At 42.0% G+C, this 23,043-nt stretch overlaps 1 protein-coding gene across 1 annotated transcript in view; it reads right to left on the bottom strand.

Annotated features, from left to right (window-relative positions):
• The window catches only part of LOC136849330 (long-chain fatty acid transport protein 4-like), a 431,083-nt gene that overhangs the window by 334,203 nt on the left and 73,837 nt on the right, over positions 1-23,043 (bottom strand). Inside the window, exons 3-4 of the mRNA XM_067122690.1 lie at positions 21,896-22,046; positions 13,953-14,078 (exon numbers count right to left, since the gene is read on the bottom strand). Of these exons, the coding sequence (XP_066978791.1) occupies positions 13,953-14,078; positions 21,896-22,046 (277 nt within the window). The remainder of the gene's footprint in view (positions 1-13,952; positions 14,079-21,895; positions 22,047-23,043) is intronic.

Below are 23,043 nucleotides of genomic sequence, written 5' to 3'. Positions count from 1 at the left end.
TATATCCATTTATTTTGTTCCTGGCAGTTTCACTCCGCCGTTGGACATTGTTGATATTATCAGAGTCCGGTGTCCTGCCCTGGGGTTCCGCCGTTTTATTCCTGGCATCCCTTGTGTTAGGGGCCCTGTTGACTCAAAGCTCTCATCGTTCACCGGAGTATTCCGGTGGTCGGAGAGCTTCTTGCTTACCACTCTATTTAATTTATTGTTTGGTGGGCCCGTCTCTGACGGGGTTTTTCTTTCCGCCGAGTCCTCCGGTAGCATGGTTTGAAAAATACCTGGCCTACCTAGTTTAAGTTTCTTAGAGTGGTAGGTTCATGTACTTTTCACACTTACAGACTGTGCGTTGTGAGGAGCCAGGGTGCACCGCCACCCTCCATCAACCTTACGGGCATGTGGTGTGCCGGACCCACGCTGGTTGTGCGGTCCGGCTGGATGACCTCATCGTTTGGCATCCTGATGGCTGTGAGGTTTGCTTCGCTTATGCAGTAGCATCCAGGACGCAGTCGGTAAGCTATTGACTTTCGTTCTTCACGTTTCTTCAGTCTAATATGTGCTCATATTGTAATCATGGCTCTTTTATATTACAGTATGTTAGTCCTGATTGCCTGCTCTCTTTCAGGCGGACGAGTCCTCTCCAAGAAAGAGGCCCTTGAAGTCTCTCCGCGCCTGGGTGGCTGTTTGGAAGGAACGTGCCGTCGGGAAGCCTTACGTCCTTGACGGAGGTTGAGGGACCTGCTTTACCCTGGCGCCTGGGTTGCTGCTGGTGTTCCAGCGGAGTTGGCCACCCCCATCATTCAGCAGATCCAGGACGCGACCCAGCCACCCCAAGAAGACATCTTGTATGCGGAGGTTTCGGTGGACGTCGCCGCCTTGGACTTGGACCTGGAGCCAATGAATACGGAGCCGGACCAAGTGGTAGGTAGTGAGGTAAGTGAGGTGGGGGGGCGGGCGCCCTTTTGATTCCCCATCATCCTCTGCATCTTCCTTTTCAGGTTTTGCAAGTCTTCCATCTTGGTGACAGGGCTCCATCTGCTGTCCCCAAGTTGAAGTTGAAGACTTCGTGGAAGGCGAAGGGCTTCAAGTCCTCGTCTTCCAGGAAAGCATCTCCTTTCCCCGTCGAAGGCCAAGGTTTTTGAACCTGTGGCCTCCGGGAGCAAACCAGGAACCTCGGGCAAAGGAGCGAGTAAGAGGGGCCAAAACCAAGCCCTCCTCGCCAGCCTGCCTTTGACCCTGAGGCGTTTGCAGGGATGTTGCTGGAGAGAATCTCTATGGAGGTAGAGCTAAGCTTTCCAAATTACGGAAAGGCTTCAGTCAGGAGACTCTGCTGGCGGATATGGCTCGCTCGGCGGGGCCGATCCGCAGTATGAGATCCCGGACACTGCTGATCTCCCTCCTTTCGATGTCGGGAACCCATGGCGTTTTGCTCTTCGTGCCATCCGGCACGAAGACACTCTGACCATTGAGGGTCTTGGCACGAGGCGTCTGGAGGAGTTGGAGTTCTTCCCTCCTGATCTCCTGCCCCCTACCCAGGCTTCGTTAGGCTGACGGAGGAAGCCTGGATACGCTCAGACAAGGTCCCTAGGAGACAGTGATCTTCCCTAGGGACCAGGCGCAATCTGCTCTCCTGCGCACTCTTCTGAGTGGCAGGCAGAGAATACCAAACTGACTCCTTTCAAGGGCAACTATACCATGTTTTCTTTGGGTGATAAGTTGCCCACCCCTGCCTGAACAAAGTTGCTCTGGCAACGGCTCAGGCATGCTTTGAAGGCAAACCTTTGCCTCAGCTGAAGGAGACAGACTCCACATCCCTGGTATTCCCAGGAGGTGAGGAGTTCTGGAAGGACGCCCGTCCACTTTTACTGTGGGTAAGTTGGACGCTCACTGCGCGTCTTCTCAGTTCAGTGAACAGCTTCCCAAGCTCCCGGAAGCTCTCCTAAAGGCGGAGTTTGAGGCACGGTGTCGGTTGAGCCGGTCCTTAAACTCCCTCTGCCTGACAGAAGCGACTGCCGTCTCCTGTGCAGAGGAGCCCTCTCTTCCAGGTTCTGGCTAAATCCCTGTTAGCAGGGTTTCAGTCAGACCTGTATGACTTTATGGTGGCAAAGTTGGAGTGCAGGAAGTTCATTTTTGCTGATGCCACCATTCGTCATGAGCCTAACAAGCTCATGAAGAGCTCTATCTGGGGGTTAATCTCTTCCCCAGAAGACGAAGTAGCCAGTGGTCCTGAGTGAGGCTACCAGGGCCAACCAGAGTCTTCGCTCCTCGTTGGGGTATCTCCCGCCTTCAAGCCGAAAGACCCCTGAGTCTGGCAGCTCCCAGACCAAGTCTGGGAAACGCTTCAGAAGGCACAGAAGGCCTCATCATCAGACAGTGGTTCAGGCTGTCCCAGTCTCGGTGGTGGCCCAGCCCTCCACCTCCAAGGCTCAACCCCAACAATACATGCTGGTTCAACCAGCCCAATCCCCTTGCTGCACCCTCGCACGTCTCCTCTCCAGCGTACAACCCTACCTATGAGGGCTGTGGGGTCTTTCACGGCCTTAATAGGAGTGCAAGGGGGAAGAGGTCGAGCCCCATACAGAGGCAAGGCTGGATCTGCCCCCCAAGGGAAAACCTGGCCGTGGCAGAGGAAACAAACCCGCTTCCTCCCACTGAGACCAGTCAGGTAGGTGGTCGCCTTTACTGGTTCAGAGACCAGTGGTCCTTCAGTCCTTGGGCACACAGCATTGTGTCCAAAGGTCTGGGTTGGAGCTGGATCAAGGATCCCCCTCCCCTGACCAGGTTTTACCAACCCCCTCCAAAGTCCTACAGGACTTTGTGATGGAACTGCTCAACAAGAGAGCAATAAAGAAAGTAAGGCACCTCAAATTTCAAGGCAGGTTGTTCACTGTCCCAAAGAAAGACTCCGGTCAGCAAAGAGTGATTCTAGATCTGTCGCGTCTAAATCTTTATATAAAATGCGACAAGTTTCGCATGCTTACTGTAGCTCAGGTTTGGACTCTACTTCCGCGTGGAGCCGTCACCACCTCTATCGATCTTTCAGACGCATACTATCACGTCCCGGTTGCGCGGAACTTCTCTCCCTTCCTGGGTTTCAGACTCGGGAAGCAAGCCTACTCCTTCAGGGTCATGCCTTTCGGTCTCAATATAGCCCCAGGATTTTTACAAAGCTGGCGGAAACAGTTGTTCAGCAGCTCCGGTCCCGGGGATCTCCTGGCAGCATACCTGGACGATTGGATAATCTGGGCTCCAACAGTTCAAGAGTGCCGGAAGGCTACAGCCATAGTGATCAAGTTCCTGGAGTCGTTAGGTTTTCAGTTGAACAGGAGAAGTCCCGCCTGACTCCGAGTCCCGGTTTCAGTGGCTGGGTCTCCAGTGGGACCTGTCCTCGTACAGGCTATCCCTCCCGCCGTCCAAGCGGAAGGAGATAGCCTCCGCTACCAGGAAATTTTTGAAGGACAAAGCAGCATCCCGCTGGTCTCAAGAGAGAATTCTCGGCTCCCTTCAATTTGCCTCAGTGACGGACCTGCTCTTAAAAGCAAAAATTAAAAGACATAAACAGAGTGTGGCGGAGACGAGCCAATGTCAGGCTCAGAGACAGGGTCTCTTCAATCCCACGAATCTTGAAGACAAGGCTTCGGCCATGGTCCACAGTCAGGGCCTGTCAAAGTCAGTCCCACTTCAATTTCCCTCCTCCAGCTCTGGTAATCCACACAGACGCTTCATTAAGCGGCTGGGGAGGGTATCACCAAAACAAAAGTACAAGGGACATGGTCTACAATGTTTCAACAGTTCCATATAAACACCTTGGAAGCTATGGCAGTGTTTCTAACTCTAAAGAAACTCCGCCCCCCCAGCCAGATTCACATCAGGCTGGTGTTGGACAGCGCCCGTGGTGGTTCATTGCATCAACAGGGGCGGCTCCAAATCAGGTCGTGTAAACCAGGTGATGGTAGCTATCTTCTCACTGGCGAACAAGCACGGCAGGCATCTGTCAGCCACCCACCTAGCCGGGGTGCGGAACGTGGTGGCGGATTCCCTGTCCAGAACTACTCCATTGGAGACGGAGGGGTCTCTGGACGGAGAATGGTTCAATTGGATTTGCCGCCGGATTCTGGGACTCCAAGTGGATCTGTTTGCTACGGAGAGCAATCACAAGCTTCCCTGTTATGTGGCTCCCAACCTGGACCCCCATGCCTTCGCCACGGACGCAATGACCATAGATTGGAACAATTGGGAGAGGATCTACTTGTTTCCCCCAATAAACATGTTGTTGAAAAAGTACTGCACAAACTCAGGTCATTCAAGGGCCAACTAGCTCTGGTAGCTCCCTATTGGCCAAAGAGCAACTGGTTCCTCTGCTTCAGGAGCTCAAGTTGCGGTGTCATCAGATACCCAAACCCAGACTGACCCAAGTAGTACAAACCAAGACTGTGTCAGCTTCCTTAAAAATTCAGAATGCCCTGGTTTTATGGACTTTATAAAGTTTTCTGCAAAAGGGAGCAAACATTGATCCCGTTAACACTCTGTTTCTAGAATCTGATAAGAGGATTCTACTCTCAGACAATATGATTCAGCAGTCAAAAAATTAGCATCCTTTCTGAAGGCATCTGAAGCTCAAACTATGACTACTAACCTAGCGGTTACTTTCTTTAGATCATTATTTGAAAAAGGCCTAGCTCCAGCCACTATTACTACAGCTAAATCAGCCTTAAAGAAGGTATTTTTGTATGGTTTTAAAATTGACCTTACAGATTCATACTTTTCATCCATCCCTAGAGCATGTGCTTGTTTGAGACCAGTAACACGCCCACATTCTGTTACCTGGTTCCTCAACGATGTTCTGAAATTAGCCTCTGATATTAATAACTCACAATGCTCTTATTTGGATCTGTTAAGGAAGACCTTGTTTCTGATTAGCTTGGCTTCAGGTGCCAGAATTTCAGAGCTATCGGCTCTCGCTAGAGGTGATGATCATATTGATTTCCTCCCGTCCGGAGAAGTCCTCCTTTCCCCTGATCATAGGTTCCTAGCTAAAAATGAAGACCCTCAGGACAGGTGGTCCCCCTGGAAGGTGGTGCCTCTTCCACAGGACCAGTCCTTATGTCCAGTCTATACCTTAAAGTCTTACCTACAAAGAACTCCACAGTGTAAGTCGGGTCCTCTTTTTATCAGGGAAAAAGGTGGAACTCTTTCGTTGAACGCTATAAGACAGCAAATTCTGTATTTTATTAAACAAGCCAACCCGGATTCAGTCCCTAAGGTTCATGATATCTGTGCGGTAGCTACCTCTACCAATTATTTTCATAATATGGATTTTGCTGAACTTACCAAGTATACAGGATGGAAATCACCTCTATTGTTTAAACGCCACTATCTAAAATCACTGAAGCCCTGAAATTTTCTACAGTGGCTGTGGGGAGTGTCATTTCCCCACCTTAATTATCCTTAACCCTTATCCTTTTCCCCACCTGCCTGCCTCATTTATTTCTCTTCCTGTTCTCCTGGATCAATCATGCCTCACTGCCTTGCTCCTCATAATTGATGATAGTATTGCCATTATTATTATTTGTCTTGGTGATTGTGTTTTGATGTGCTGTGTATTTAGATTTAGCCTAGAGGTACTTGAGCTGTTTTATTTTTTGCTTCATGTACCTCACATTTTGATGCTGTATATCTCTTATTGTGCATTGCTCTTAGATTTAGTTTTACATTTGCCTGTTTGTACCATTATATTGTTGGGTGTGTTTTGTTCCACCCGTACTTATCTGTAATTTGATCTGTTTTGCATTGATGAGATATCATAATTAAATCTATTTTTTCATAGCGTGTGTTTTTGTTCATGATCACCTTTTGTTTTCCTTTGTAGCTTTGCAGTCTTGGCATGATTCTCTGTCACTATTTCACCCGGGTGACACGGGGCAGAACTCAGGGATTTTGACAAAGGAAAATCTATTTCTGAGGGAGGCCCCGTGTCACCCGGTGACCCTCCCAGGAGCTGGTTTCCCCCCCTACTTGGACATGCCAAGCCTGGGGATGGTGCTAGTCTGGAATGAGTGTAGGTGGCGCTGGAGTCGCCGCGCATGGCGGGTGAGTGTGGGAGCTGGTCACGGCTCTCCGCTCTTCTGAGGGGTTTTGACATGGGGATGTCTATCGAGTGTGGCTCTGTGGTTGTGATTCTTTCACTCACCCTTGGTAATACCGACGTCTTCGATATAGAAGACGCTCGATCTGGGGGGTAGTAACTCCAGCATTCCTGAAAGCTTTTTTCTCTGGTATACTTAGCAATATTTATACCTAGAAATTCGTGTTAGCATGGAATTTCACCGGGTGACACAGGGCCTCCCTCAGAAATAGATTTCTCCTTTGTCAAAATCCCTTTTTTAAGACAATGATAAACATGTTTGTCCTTCGGTATATACTATATTGTAACTGTAAATACATTCTTTTGGTTCAGTATTTTATGTTAATCTTTTAACCTGTGTTGCGAGTTAGTATTATTTGGTGTACATAAATTAGTGTAGACAAAAAAAATAAGTAAATGAACTAATTACCATAACTGGCAAGCAACATATTGTCTATTTTGGTGACGTTTTGTTTACATTTCTTTCTTGTGGGAACGTAGTCAGTGCTAGCGACTCGGACTACCGTTGCTTACATCACAATACATCGAACAGGCCTTGTCTCTCGGCGGTCTCGGTCATAGTCCTTTACTAATAGCCAAGTGGGTCTGTTTATTTTCTGCGTGTGTGTTCCACTTATCTGACAGATATATACAGCTCACATTCTACCAATTCTCATAATTTTTTTTCCTACTGCAGGGCTGTCAATAAGCTGAGCCCACAGGTTGCTTGCTCCACTGCAAACTGCATAATCTACTGCTTGCCAGGAAGGATGGTACATAACAGAGTTTGAGTAGTCCTGTCAACAGAGCTTGCACACAAATACACTGGAGCTTGGGTAGTTGCTGGCCATATGTGAAGTAAGCACAATGCTCCTGGTGGTAGGCCTAAATTATGATGGGGCTCAGTTCAGTTGGAGGGAGGGGGTAGAGAACACTTCTCCCTGGTAGAACTCCGGCAGAAAGTGCTCCCTCCCCACCTCGAGCAGATTTCATGCTCTGGCAAACAGGCCAGGAGTTGGAATCCATTTCCTCCCTGTGAGATTTCTGTAATGGAGATAAAGAGTTGTTAATTCAGACTGATGTCCCAAACAAGAAGCAAAAAGTGGACTAAGCCACTGAGGTCTTCTTACTGAATCCAGGGAACTGTTAGTCACTGGCAGAAATAATCGGAGAACCCCCATCTTTGCCAGGCGGCAGCGATCTTGCTACCCTAGCCATCCCTTCCAGACAAGATTCCTAATAAGGAGATTCCTGCAGATAAGTCTGGTTGGAATCAGGAAGGAGTTTGAGATCTTACAGAGTATCAAAGACTTCTTGCATAGTGTCAAGGATATCCTTGATAATGAGCATTACTATGTTCAAGAGCATTACTGTATTCAAGATGCTATTGAAGATTCCTGCCAGGAATTCATAGCAGGCTTAGGTTAGAATCATTATATTTTTTGAAGGCCACCCAAAAGGAGATTGATAGTCTTGCTAGGTCCTTTGCATCCAGCTAAACAAAAGATCCAAGGCCAAGAGGAGGATGGGTCAGTTTCTTAGATTCCCTTGAAAGTCAGACCCGACTCAAAGGGATGACCCTCCTGGTTTTGTAGTACCAACCAGTTCTATTACCAACCAGTTTTGGCTATGATCCCCAAAGCTGGGAGCATCAAGGACACCAATACCTGCCCCTGATGAAGTCTGATAACCTTTAGTGAGACACTTCAATGTGTATCCTTTCACTGTTGGCAAATACATCATCAATGAGAGGAAGACTGACAGAGGTGGAACGTAGAACTTTGGCCCTTGGCCCCTCCTGCATTAGGAATACTAAAACCACTTAAGGAAACAGTCATTCTCCACAATGGCAGGGTAACCAAAACCACTAGAGCCACCCTTTTTCTGCTTTAATGGAAACTACGGCACCTCCACAATCCTGGAAAACCAATACTACCTAAGGCTGGCCCCAACCTTCTGAACCCTTCATCATTAAAACAGATAATAATGTGAAGGCACAATTTCGGAACCTGACAAATACTGGGAAGCAAGTTATTGGCAGAAATAAAGCTGTTCATTTCAGCCATCCATGTACCTGACAATTCCACAAAGGAATGGGCAACACTTGTCCTTCTCTGTGAATGAAAAACACTCTTGCTGGAATTGGCTCCCCAGCAGTATGGTGCTCCTAAGGGCAAAATATCAGACGGAGGGAGTCTCTTCTGAGTTCCATGCAAGGATCCACCTCCTTACTGTCTTATATTCTATCACTATCCTGGTAGTGAGTACGAGGAAACTCCCTGAGTCTTCTAGGACTGCCTTGGCTGCAGATACAATAGGTGTCAGAAGTGATGACCCCTGATTTCTGAGAATTTAGCTAGAAATTCGCTGACTGGCAACTACAGTATGTAGGTAAATTACTTTTTTGTTGCCCTGAAAAATTTATTAAGTAAAACAAGCCCAGAACATGATGCACAAGCTATAACAAGAATTATAAGAAAGAAGTATTTAACAGTAATTGCTTCTGAATATAGAAACAAAATTTGATTCACTGCAAGCCAGCAAACATTACCGACATTTATTTCGATCAAAATGTAAAATAAGATCATTTTGATTAAAGTGGAAAAAAAATTATTTAATATACTATATCAACAATTATATCCAAAATACACAATACAATGCAGGTGTCTGTAGAATACAAAATTAAAAAATCTCAAGTCAGTAAAATTTATGCTTCCTTAATATCCAGTGTAACAACCTTGAAGGCACCCAACTTGAACAAGGTTGGTAATTAAGATTTCAGTGTCAGTGGTTACATAACCTCTTGTTTGTCAGGATGGATTGGCTGGTGATTAGACCAAGACCTAAGACAAAACAATCAACCAGGAAATTTGGAACTGCATTATGTCCGGCACACATTCCTAGGCAAGAAATAGCACGGCATCTCAACTTACCTAGATAGAAAACTGTATGGCAATGGCTGAAGAGATGTCATGGAAGAGAAGGACTGGAAAATCAAAGATCTGGTTGATCCCCTACGTGACAGACAAGGAAATAAGGCACATGACTGACTTCACAAGTAAACATCAAATCACATCAACCAGGTAAAAAAGAAACGGGCCTCCATTTATATATATACAGGCAGTCCTCAGTTATCGGCGGGGGTTCCGTTCTGGGGGTGTGATAACCGAAAATTGCCACTAACCGAAAATCGGTGATTTCCAGCACTTTTTCGGCAATTTCTGAGCTTATCAGCGCCAAAAAGTGCCAATTTTCGGCTATCGGCACCTCCGTTAGGTATGTATTCGCGCCAATACCCAATTATTGGCACCGATAAGCGGAAATCGGCGATTTTCGTCGCCAAAAATTGCCGATTTTCGGCGCTAGACAAGCGCCATAAAACCGGATCGCCATTAACTGAACCTGCCGTTAACCAGGGACTGCCTGTATATGATATATATATATATATATATATATATATATATATATATATATATATATATATATATATATATATATATATATATATATATATATATAATCAGTAATATATCAATATCAAGCTACAAACATTTAATATCTAAACTCAAACATCCTTTAATATTAGCTCTACCTCGGAAATAATATATTTTCATATATGTTACCGAAGGGGAATTTTTTAGTTGATAATAAGTTTGTTGTCTCGTGGGCTCGAACCAGCAAAGACAAGAACTCAGGACTACAGTGGACGCATTTTAACCCACACGGCCAGCAAGTGAGGTATAAGTGGATATCGTCTTCCCATATACAAATCGCCCGTCGAACTCAGGTGTTTGTATTTGGAGACGACATTCACCCACCTCTGCCATGCTAACCACATGGCGGTTGCGATAGAATCGAGTGTATTTTGAACCAGAGAAAAGCAGTTAAAACCAGTGTTTCACTCATGTATGGCTAGTTCCCCACCTTAGCTGACCTGGGATAAACAATGGGGACCCCCCTTTCACCCCCATCACGTGACGTGGGAGTAGCTGGGCATTGCGGGCATGGGGGACATAGCTGGGCTGGGAGATAGAGAGGACCTTAACCTCTAAGTACTTAATCTTAAGGTCACTTTTCCTCCACTCCTTTGCTGGCTGTATGACTTTTGCAGATTGACGGCAGGCCTACACGTCCACACAAACAACTATGGAACGCGTACTGTTCCCCGAGAAGAGCAGAGGCCTCCAGAATCCCATCACGGACGCATGTCCAGCGCTTCCTCCCTTCTCTGCTGGTGAACACTAACTTCGGTAACCGGCCGAGTCTATCTGTTTGGCGCCCACATCTGCAGACCAGGTATGTTGATCGCAAGTAGTCAGTACGCCAGCCCTTTCCCTCCCCCCTGAAATTCCTTGATTTTTCCATTTCTTCAAACTTCAATTTCTTCCTCCTCAAATGCATTCCCTTTGTTAAGTCACCCTACTTCAAGCAGCCCGTAAATCGCCCTGTGAATTGCTCTGAAATCAACTTTACCCTTAAACGCCGAGCCTCTATTTACAAAAACGTCTCCCGTATGCCGGCGGCGTTTGGGAGCTAGTGCCGAAGCGGAAAAAATTTTTTTTTCAAAAAATCACAGCACGCTTAGTTTTTAAGATTAAGAGTTCATTTTTGGCTCCTTTTTTTTGTCATTGCCTGACGTTTAGTATGCAACCATCAGAAATGAAAAAAAAATATCATTATCATATATAAATATTGAAATATATGACAGCGCAAAAAAATTTTTCATATATAATTTTATACAAATCGCGCTGTGAGCAAAACGGTTGAAGCTAACGGGTTATTTTGTTTTTCTTTGTATTGTACACTAAATTGCGATGATTTTGGTATATAACAAATTGTAAAACGATCAAAGCAACACAGAGAAAATATTATCACAAAATGATGCATGAATTTGTAACGCACTGACGTAAAAAAGTTTTTTTCAAAAATTAACCATAAATCGAAATATTGTGCTAGAGACTTCCCTTTTGTTGAAAAATGAAGCTAATTGATTGAATATTACTAGACTGTAAGTGTTTTAGCTTACAATTGCAGTTTTCAACCATTTCGGTCGAGTTAAAGTTGACTGAAAGTCGAATTTTTTCTATTTATCGTGATTTATATGAATATATTTCAAAACTGATAAAAGCTACAACCATGAGTTATGTTGTATTGTACATGAAATTGCGCACATTTTCATATATAAAGCTATATGTAACGACTAATATAAAACGGTGCAAATATTACGACAACGTGACGAAAGAATTTCAGAGATGTTCGGCCGAGTTACCGCGCAGAAGTAAGGAAAATGTTTTTTTAAAAAATTCACCATAAATCGAAATATTGTGCTAGAGACTTCCAACTTATTGCAAAATGAAGGTAAATGATTGAATATTACTAGAATGTAAGAGTTTTAGCTTACAATTGCGTTTTTTACCATTTCGGTCGAGTTAAAGTTGACCGAAGGTTGAAATTTTGGCAGTTATCGTGATTTATGTGAAAATATTTCAAAACTGATAAAAGCTACAACCATGAGCTATTTGCTGTTGTATTCTACATGAAATTGCGCACATTTTCATATATAAAAGTTTATGTAATGACTAATGTAAAACGATGCAAACATTACGACAACGTGATTTGAAAGAATTTCTGAGATGTTCGGCCGAGTTACGCGGCGCAGACGTAAGGAAAAGTTTTTTTTCAGAAATTCACCATAAATCGAAATATTGTGCTAGAGGCTTCCAGTTTGTTGCAAAATGAAGGTACATGATTGAATATTACTAGAATGTAAGAGTTTTAGCTTATAATTGCGTTTTTTTACCATTTCGGTCGAGTTAAAGTTGACTGAAGCTTGAAATTTTGGCAGTTATCGTGATTTATATGAAAATATTTCGAAACTGATAGAAGCTACAACCATGAGTTATTTTCAGTTGTATTCTACATGAAATTGCGCACATTTCCATATATAAAACTTTATGTAACGACTAATATAAAACGGTGCAAACATTACGACAACGTGACGAAAGAATTTCTGGCGCGGACGTAAGGAAAAAGTTTTTTTTCAAAAATTCACCATAAATCGAAATATTGTGCTAGAGACTTCCAGTTTGTTGCAAAATGAAGGTAAATGATTGAATATTACTAGAATGTAAGCGTTTTAGCTTACAATTGCGTTTTTGACCATTTCAGTCGAGTCAAAGTAGACCGAAGGTTGAAATTTTGGCAGTTATCGTGGTTTATATGAAAATATTTCCAAACTGATACAGCTACAACCATGGGTTGTATTTTGCTGTATTTTACATGAAATTGCGCACATTTTCATATATAAAACTTTATGTAACGGCTAATATAAAACAGTGCAAAAATTACAACAAAATGACGAAAGAATTTCTGAAATTTTCAGCCGAGTTACCACGCGGGCGTAAGGAAAAAGTTTTTTAAAAATTCACCATAAATCAAAATATTGTGCTAGAGACTTCCAATTTGTTGCAAAATGAAGGTAAATGATTGAATATTACTAGAATGTAAGAGTTTTAGCTTACAATTGCGTTTTTCAACCATTTTGGTTGAGTCAAAGTTGACCGAAGGTTGAAATTTTTTGTAGTCGACGTACGGTACGTCCACTTGGCACCCAACAGACAATTTTAGTCCATGTATGATACGTCCAGTAGGCGTTTAAGGGTTTATATGATTCAGTGATAAGTATTCCAATATCCCTTCCCCAGTGTAAATTAAGGGCAAATTAGTCTAAGTGATATAAGTGTTTGTTTTCTCCCCGTGCAGAGAGCTATGGTTTAATGGATAGCAGGGAAACTTCCTTGCTCTTCTGTGTTGTACTAACTCCGGCCCTCTATTCCAGGTGCCATAAATTCCTTGCTCAGTCCGCAAATCTATGCCCCACTAGTTCTGACTGCCATCCAAATTTCACAACCATTCCTGGTCACAGCCTAATTACAAGACTTCGTTGCTCCCGCAGAAACCATCTTAATTAACTGATTGCCATTACCCTGGAATTCACCCCTTCCAATGCACTATTGTCTGTGATCTGATGTAATTTTACCATAACAGCGTCAGTTGTTATCATGGGGTTGTTGTATCTGAGGCCCTTCATATTTACAGTGCTTATTTGCAAATCACTGCATTATTGATATACTGTATGTAATTTATGTGGTTGTAATTGGTTACATTTTACAGTCTTTTTTTTTTTGTCTTGCATATTTGCCCCAGTCTCTGTAAATAAACCCCTTTTAACTGTAAAAGAATTCTAATTCCAAATGGCGACCTTAATTATTTACATAAATCCAGGAAGATTCTAAGGTGAGTTTCCAGTAGTTTTCCTTTTGTTCATAAACTAAGGACCTCCCTTGGTACGTAGATAGTCACTAAAAGAAAAACTGTTCCAATTCTCTCCTCAACCAAGGACAGTTTATGACAATATATATACATATTAAAAACATTAAAACTTGAGCCATAACAAGAAAATTACCCCATATCTTGTGTGGGTTTTTAAACCCAAACAAGATCTATATCGGTTGCTTTATGCCATACTTTCAACAACAGTTATCATTTCTGAAGATTCATTAATAGGATGCTCATTCACACAGCTAAACTGAATTCACTAAGTTGACTTTGTTAAAAGATGAAAAAAATAAACGACTTTGCAATGGCCCCAACCAACACTCAGAAGCACGACAGAGGGTCCCTTTGGTGGCAGGGAGAATTTAATTTAGAGTAAGTCAAGATTCTTTTGTTTCCAGTGGAAATTGGCACTTGACTCTTTCCATCTTTTGGGCATTACGTACCAGTAAAATAAGAAGTTTATCTTTCGTATGGAAAATGCAATTCACATTACCTTAGCACAACCAAGCCATGTACAGACATATTCTGGACGATTGTGCATATATAAAGCGATGCTATCACCATGCTTAAAACCTTGTTCTGTCATGAAGTTGCCAATTCGATTACTATACTCATCAACCTGTAAAAGAGGGAGACATATAAAATTACAGTAAAAATACCCAGGAAGAGGTAATGTAAACAAATACTGGTTACAACTGGAATTGTTTTACCTACTCTTATATTTCCAAAACCTCCCAATATCAGATCAAAGCATGAACGTGTACTATCAGCAAGAAAAGTTATGATACACTTTTCATTAGCTTTTGTTCATCGAATTTCAATTTTTTTAGTTTTCTGTCAAAGAAAACTATTGCGCTGGGTTTGTCTGTCCGTCCGCCATTTTCTGTCCGCCCTCAGATCTTAAAAGACTACTAAGGCTAGAGGTCTGCAAATTGCTATGTTGATCATTCACCCTCCAATCACCAAACATACCTAATTGCAGCCCTCTAGCCTCAGTAGTTTTTACTTTATTTAAGGTTAAAGTCAGCCATAATCGTGCTTCCGGGCAACGATGTAGGATAGGCCACTATTGGGCCGTGGTTAAAGTTTCATGAGCCGCAGCTCATACAGCATTATATCGAGACCACCAAAAGATAGATCTGTTTTCGGTGGCCTTGATTATACGCTGTAGCAGCTGTACAGAAAACTCTATTGCACCGAAGAAACTTTGGCGCATTTTTTACTCTTTTTTTTTTACAGAAAATACATCATCTGGGTAAATTTACTCTACAATATGAAAATACAACGCAAATTATATCATATATATTAAATCTGCAAAATAAAAACGTTCAGGTACTTGAAGACACCATGCATGTCCGAAGTAGCTGGAAGATAGTGCGGCCCAGCTGGTTGCGTTATTCCATATCACGACGACAATATTTACTCGTTTTCCTCTATGAACAGGATTACTGTTGCATCATCATAAGCGGTAATGGTTATTATTTTCGTTTCTACAAATTTATTTTTGTATTTCAAAGCGTTTAAAGTTAGCTGACGTTAATGGTAGTCAATGTTATGACGGCTAATGTAGGTTGAGCTAATCTAGTTAAATCCACAAGAGTATTCTCTAAGATGTGAGGAGGAGCCCGAGTACCTCAGGCGGGAATGCACAAGCCACTGGATACTGGCGAAACAGCTTTAGCACTGATAACTTTGACGATGACATGGGTCGAATGCTAGTAGCTGTCTACAAAGCTCCTGTCATCAAAAGGAAATGTTTATAAAGGTTACAGTAGCCTGTGAATCCGAAGATTTTCTGGCTATGCTCCTTTTGCAAGCAGTTCGGAGTTAGCCTACACAGATAACACGGCTGCATTACTTTGCCGCGAGACTGCAAGATCCCCCAATACATTAGCATTTTTTGCACGATGTAAAACTTTTGCTGCCCGTGCAGTAGATATCGAGGTATTTGTGGCAATAAATATTTTTACTTTACACAGCTTTTTTCGTGAATAATTTGTGGATGAAAATCGATTTTCAAAAGTAGAGACTATATCAAGACAGAAAGAATGACTGTAGCCTTTTCCCATCACAAGTCCACCACCAGTACTATAATTCTCTCTCTCTCTCTCCACTTCTAAAACATATTTTAAAAATAAATTATAATCAATCTCTCAAAGAAAATATAATGAATTAAGTATCTCTATAGATAGACATATGCTTACGCTCTCTCTCTCTCTCTCTCTCTCTCTATCATCATAATATTGCATTCATTCCTGTATTGTTCATCATGATTTCCACTCGATATTGCCCAAATTTTAAAACATTTTCTCTCAGTATTTAACCAGTCGTTTCCAATTATGCATGTATTTTACATCATTTTAGTGTCATGAATCAGGTGTCATGGTAGGTTTTAAAGAAGGATGATCAATGTCAACAAAATCTTCTGCATGGATTTTGCTGCCAAAACCTCCTCTCTAGTCGGTTCAGATATAAGTGGATTTGGCGAACTTAGTGATTGCGCGTCAAGAAATGATGACGTGGAAGTTACGTGATGGTTCTGATTTGGAAAATGCTAGTATTATTTCATTTGCTGCATGTCCTTTATTCTTGAAAAGTGCACTGTATGTTACACCTTTAAGTTTTGGAACTAAAACTTACTTGTAGTAATGTAACTGTAAATTTGAAATTTCTGAAAAGAATGCTTTTGGCCATGTCAGAGCATCGCCCTTTTCACTCATCATCTAGCATGCTTACAAGTTAGACGTGTTTTATGTGTGTCTTTCCTGGGCAACCAGCCATTTGCCAGATCATTCTAGAAGCATTAGGTAATTGTACTGTTGTTTATTCCAACTTGATCGACGCCAATCTTTACTTTGCGTTGATGTGTATCACGTCAAGCAGTAACACTACAATCGTAGGCTCGATCGAGTTGCAGTTTTAGTGATCTATAACAGAAACGAGGTAACTTTTTGAATGTAAGCTTGGGTGTTTTTCTGTGTTATAGTATATTTTCTGTAGTAAAACTTTTAAAAATGTACTCATATTTTGTGTAGACACCACCTGTTGTGCTGGTTTGGAGCCAGAGTCTCTTTTAGACTGTGTGTCAGGCCCAGAACAGCGGGCAAGAGCCAGTAAACTGAGTTATCATTGAGAAATTCTTGACATTTGGTCCTTCGATGGCAGATACACAGATGATGAGCCAGGACACTGGTGGCCAGGCTATACCATTTTGGGTAGCATTAGAGTAACGCGGGATTCTGGACACGTAGGATACGAGTGATTTCATTATCGGGGCAACGATCTGGCAGCGGTCGAGCCCAAACCTGTCAAACGCTGGTGATCTGCAGTACCGGATTGCAAGAGCATGCAATCATTTTGGCATAACCACAGAGATTTGCAACTCCCAAGTGCGTAACTAGTAACTAGGCAAAATGGCGGCTAAAGTAACTGTCCTTATAACTCTCCTTAGTCATTATGTACTGTACAAGAGTCAAACCAAGAACTGCTACGGACTCAACCTGCAGAGATGTATCGGGATCTCATTATGAAGATTGATCGAGATCATGACAAACTTGCTGATATCTTTAGGTCTGGTGTCAATTTAGAGGAAGTCTCCAATGAAGATGTGTGCAATGCACTCAGTGAGGTTAGAGCTGCTAAAGGCGCCCTTCAGGTGAGTCTCGCAGCTTTCCCAGACTTATCAACCATCTCAAGGGAAATTAAGGGAGATTAAATTACCTGTCTTTAAAGGGAATATGAGTGAATACGCAACATTTAAGCAGCTTTTCGATGTCTGTGTGCACAACCATTCAGAGCTAAATCCAATCATCAAGTTCACACACCTACTTAGCATGCTAGAAGAAGAGCTACTTACATTAATAAAGTTGTTGAGTGTCACCGTGGAGAACTATGACGTAGCGATCCTTTTGCTAAAAAAGTTATATGGTAACTCCGAACAGATGTTATTCAATCGCCTCGGGGATTTGCCTATACCTACCTTTGAGCACGAAAGCCTCAAGAAATTCCCAATCGAACTTGCTATTGTGTTGGAGCAAATTGACAAACACAGTCCCACATTAGGCAGGGAAGGGACAGTACTTAACTTAGTGAACAAGAAACTTATCATGGGGGTAGTCTATCCGCAAGTTGTCAACTTTTTGCATAAGTCAGATTATTCAGTAACCGAGCTGTATGACGCTCTAGAGTCTAGACTTTCACATTCGTACTTTGAGTGATGTTGTAATTGTGACATCATTGTCAAACTCCTCAAAGCCTAAGACCGAACAGCCATCATCCGCTGCTTGCGTCAAATCTGGCCCCTTTTGCAATACGAATGATTGCCGCAAATTTGTCGGCGTAAAGACCATAAGAGGTCTTAATGCAAAACCAACATTGTTTCAACTGCCTTGTGAAAGGACATCGTGGTCATGAGTATCGTAGTAACCAGAATTGCAAAAATTGTGGAGGACGTCACTGTACCCTCATTTGCTCTAATAACGTAGCTTCAACTAGTAACACTGTTCCTAGATCCAACACTGTGTCTAAAGCCACCACTCAGACTCGGAACCATCAAAAAGAGAGCCTGAAGAGAAAGCTTAACATAAACAATCAATGCAACAAATCAGATGAGAAGCCATCTGTTAATGCTAGACTATTGAATTCGCCTAATAGCGTGGACTTGCCAACTACTTTATTGCCGACTGCTTCAGCTACCATTCACAGTAATAATAATAAGGAATGTGTGACCCAACTATTTTTCAACACTAGAAGCCAAAGTAACCATCTGGCTGCTGAATTGAACCTTCCCATCATCAAAAAGGTTTCATTGAATATGCACCCTTTGCAGCTGATGTGATTAACAGAGAGTTTAATTTAGTAGCATGCCGGCCGTGAATAGGCCAACGAGTCCTGAGGTTACGGTTGTTGGTTCATGATAAAGTAAACACACCTATTCACTACATCGAGCTGATGAATGTATGAGAACATTTGCAACAAAAGTGTTACATACTTGCTGATCAGGAGGTTGAATGTGACACACTTCAAAATGTAGAGATTTTAATTAGAGATGATTGTTTCAATCATTTTGTGTAAGGCTTAGAGAAATGTGAAGGCATAAGCTTATTTGTAACATCTAATGGAGTATCCCCTTATGGGAGACTCCCAGGCTGGGCAAGACAGGGCGTTGACACGTCCGTCATAAGAACATTATGTGTGTGTAGAATTCAAGAGAGAATGTGGCACTGATGAGTAGTGGAGATTAGATATGCTGGGCATTCAACCCAATGAGCAATTCACTGTTGCACACCATGCCGTGATGCGACGTTGTGAGCAGCATTAAACAAACCTCGTAAGGTTACCAGGTCAGTCTGCCGTTCCATGACTGCTAGAGGCCAACTACAATTATAAGCTTGCAACTACTCACTTGAAATCGTTAGAAGGTTGTTTCAGTCGTGATTCCATGTACCATCAGCAATATTCCGACATGATTCAAATGTATGCAGATACCAGGTTCATTCGAAAAGTAACAAGCCCAGTCATCGACGGCTATTATATGCCTCACTGTGGGGTAGTTAAGGAAAGCGTGACCCACCAATCCGAGTAGTGTTTAATGCTTCTTCAAAGCAAAGTGGTCGGCGGTCATTTAACAGCTCTATATGTCGGCTCTAACTTAGTAGAAGTGTTATTTGAGTTGTCGTTAAGATTCAGATCAAGCCTTAAGCTGTAACAGCCGATATTTCTAAGGCATTTCACCATGTTATCCTAGACCCCAAAGACGCCAAATATGCTCGTTTTCTGTAACCAAAAAATTCACCCAACATTACCACCTTTGAGGTCCAAGTAGTCATATTTGGTGTAACCTCGAGCCCCTACCTCTTGCAGCAAGTCTTACAAACTCATCTGCAAAAGGAGAGTAGAGATGAGCTCTTAAAGCACTTTTATGCTGGCAGTTTTATTAAAACCTATGATTCTGCAGGGAACATGATTGAAGATTCAGTCCAAGTCAAAGCAATTTTGGAACGTGCTCACATACCGCTCAGGGGATGGGCTAGTAACAATGTGCAATTTGATTCTGAAGTTCATGCTGAAGAGCCAGTAGAAATTCTAGTTCTTGGAATGATTTGGAACCATGAATCCAACACTTTGTCACTCAAACTGTTCAAGGGGGAGTGATAAAAAATAAATGGGTACCCACCAAACGAAAGACATTGCCCTTAGCTGTGTCAAACTTTGACCCTTTAGGTTTTATATCTCCAATTTTTGTCAAAAGTAAAAACTTTTTGCAAGTTCTGTGGAACAAGAAAGTGGGTTGGGGCGATGTGGTAACCCCTGAGAGAGCAGCAGAAGCGAGAGAAATACTCGCTGATTTTCTAGATAGATAAATTAAAATTCAAAAGGGGAATAGCCTCAGAAAATTCAGAATTACATATTTTTTGTGATGCTTCCATGAAAGCCTATGGTGGAGTAGCTTATGACAGAAATGTCAATGGGGAGACCTATCTCTTAACTGCCAAACTGAGAATTGCCCCTCGTACGAAACATGCGCTAACGATCCCACGATTAGAGCTAATGGCTTTAATCATCGGGGCCAGATTAGCCAAGTATCTCAGCTACATCTTTAAATGTAGTAAGGTAACGATCTGGGGAGACAGTAAAGTAGCTATCACATGGGTGGGTAGCAAAGTTGAAAACAAAAACACCTTCATAGCCAAAAGGGCAAGGGAGGTATCCTTTATTCTACAGTTACCTACTCCGATAATCACCCAACCTTCAAGTCTTCAAGCAACTTGTTAGCCAATCTCTGCGATGAGGACATGACTCAGGCGTACTTGAGAAAGAAGAATATAATGGTACTTCTAAACTCCACGTTCTCCTTGGAAGGGCAGAATGTCTAAGAGACTAACTGGGGTGGCAAAGCATGCCCTGGCAGCCTCACTCAATAGAGCATTGTTCAACAAGGAACACGCAAGAACATTAGTTAAAAGAGGCGGAGTTTGTCGTCAACAATCGACTTCTTACTTATTGTGGTGATAGCCATAAGGATGAGGTCCTCAGTCTGTCGCATCTCCTAAGAGGTAGGACCATCCATTTGCTGCCTGCCACAGCCCCAAACAAAAGTATGCCTGATACTTTCACAACTAAGAAGGCTCGAGCTGAATACTTCAAGTTAGATGACGCTCTACGTGCCTTGCGGTCACATTGGAGCACTGAATATCTACAAGCTCTACACCAACGTCATGATTTCGACCCTGGTGTGCCAGTGAAAAGGATCGACAGATGTCGTAAAGTCTGGCTTGATCAAGTTGCGATTTTAGTGATCTGTAACAGAAATGAGGTAACTTTTTGAATCTTGACTGCCAATTCCCACGTTCCAGAAATTCTTTCTTTGTTCATTGTAAATGTGTTTTGGTTACGAACCCAGCTAAATCTTGCATTAACGTAACGTTGTAAATTTGCAGTTAGTCTGTAGCAATATAAGTTCATTAGCTTGGGTGTTTTTCTGTGGTATAGTATAATTTTTGTAGTGAAACTTTTAAAAATGTACTCTTGTGTGGCCACCACCTGTGGTGCTGGTTCGAAGTCGGAGTCTCTTTTAGACTGTGTATCAGGTCCGGAACAGCAGACAAGAGCCAGTAAACTGAATTACTGTCGAGAAATTCTCGACAATCGATACTCTACTTTGAACTGACGTTACCAAACCAACATTAATGAATAGTACAGTAAACCCCCCGTATTCGCGTTCTCATGGTTCGCGGACTCACGCATTCGCGGGTTTCTCTGTGGAACATATCTAGCCATCATTCGCGAAAATTCGCCCATTCGCGGTATTTTTCACTGAGAAATATTCACTGATTACTGTATTTTCATATAATTTTCATGAATAAATGCACGTTTTGTGATAAAACTATTAAAATACTCAGGTATAAGCATTTTTACAGGGTTTTTCTTGGTTTAAGCTATCAAAATGGGCAGTTCTAAGTGTTTTTAGAGGGGTTTTAAGCATTCGCGGATTTGACCTATTCGCGGGGGTGTGTGGGATGCATCCCCCGCGAATACGGGGGGTTCACTGTATAGAGGCTGTTACTGTATTCAAGTATAAATGATTATAGGACTTTGATACAAACTTTAAGGTTTAAAGTTACAGGAAATCTAGAAAGCAACTAACACGATGAATTTAAAGCTCCACGCCCTTTCTAGAGTTGCCAGGTGTGGTATTATTGAGCAATACATGTCCGAAGATTTAAGAAAACCGTATCTTCACTTTTCTTGTCGATAGTACAGTACAGAAGATATACTATGTGAGTACAGTATGTGTATTACATAAGAGGTGAGCAGTTTAATATTTAAAGCTGCAGATATCTAGATATTCAAGCTGTGATGCCCTACACAATGCATTACACTGTTTTGAAAGATTAAAACCATATGTCAAACCATGAGATTAACAAGATCACTGACCTGTGCAAATGTCCATTCCTGTCCCTCATAAATAAAGGCCACTTTGTTTGGGTTTTTCCTAACGTTTTCCATGAAAACTTTAGGTACATTTAAATTGTAAAGTAAAGCCAGCTTTAGTTTGGCCTTAACTTTCAAAAATCTTATACCAGCCCTGAAAAAGAAAAATTTCTGGTGATGACACAAAGTACGCTGAACAAGCCTGGAATTCATTACATTGATTTCAAGAAAAGAATTTCTTATAGATTATAAATAGCTCAAAATATATATTTTTTTAAATATAATTAAATCTTTTAAATACAAATCCTTAATTTCAAATGTGTGGTCAGTATTCCAACAGATACACTGCAAAATATAATGAAAATTAAAACTTCCACTTGGAGGGGCCTTTAACATTTTGATTTGATATATGAAAGTTTGATCTGATGGCCTGGCACTGGAACCATCTGATTATTCCAAACTGTTGTGAAAAGTGGTTAGCAGGTAGAACTGATAAATTAGTTATTAATTATCTAGTCATAGATAAAAACTGTTGAATATAAAAATGTTAATAGGTTTTATAAAAAGTCCATGATTTTATGCCTTCAATTAAAACTTTTCCTATTGAACCTGTTATTCAATGTTGTCTCCTCTCATCTACACACTTTGGACAGTATGTGTTCCACAATAAGGAAAATATCACAAGGCCCACACACTGGTGGTCTTTCATCCTCCAGGGTGAAATTGTGACTCAAATTAATATAATCTACTGCAATCCACTCAACCTAGTCTCTCTTGAGTCCATGATTTCTGTAGTATGGCGATGACCAAAACTTGATCGATGGGTGGATTTTATGATATTTTAAGTTCTTGTCAGAGAAAGAGTTACATTTACTTTCCCAATTCTTTAATATAAGAATGGATAGGAAATTTCATGTCAGTATTGGGAACTGGGGGATAATCAATGATTCAGTTTTCTTACAAATTTGCCTTCTGTATAATGCTTCTTCATTACCTCTGACACCAACAAGGGCTGGCACCCAACAAAATTAAGGCTAATTTGTAAAGGGATGCAAGCCAATAAAGCAAACATTGGATATTCAGAGAAGCTGGATGAGAAGAGCTAAATTGTCTAGTGGCTGTGAGTGCCCTGAAGGAGTCTGAGTATACTG

The sequence above is a fragment of the Macrobrachium rosenbergii genome, chromosome 20, assembly GCF_040412425.1.
Source record: "Macrobrachium rosenbergii isolate ZJJX-2024 chromosome 20, ASM4041242v1, whole genome shotgun sequence".
Taxonomy (NCBI): domain Eukaryota; kingdom Metazoa; phylum Arthropoda; class Malacostraca; order Decapoda; family Palaemonidae; genus Macrobrachium; species Macrobrachium rosenbergii.
The sequence above is the reverse complement of the archived record's forward strand: the minus strand, read 5'-3'. Positions and strand labels throughout refer to the sequence as shown.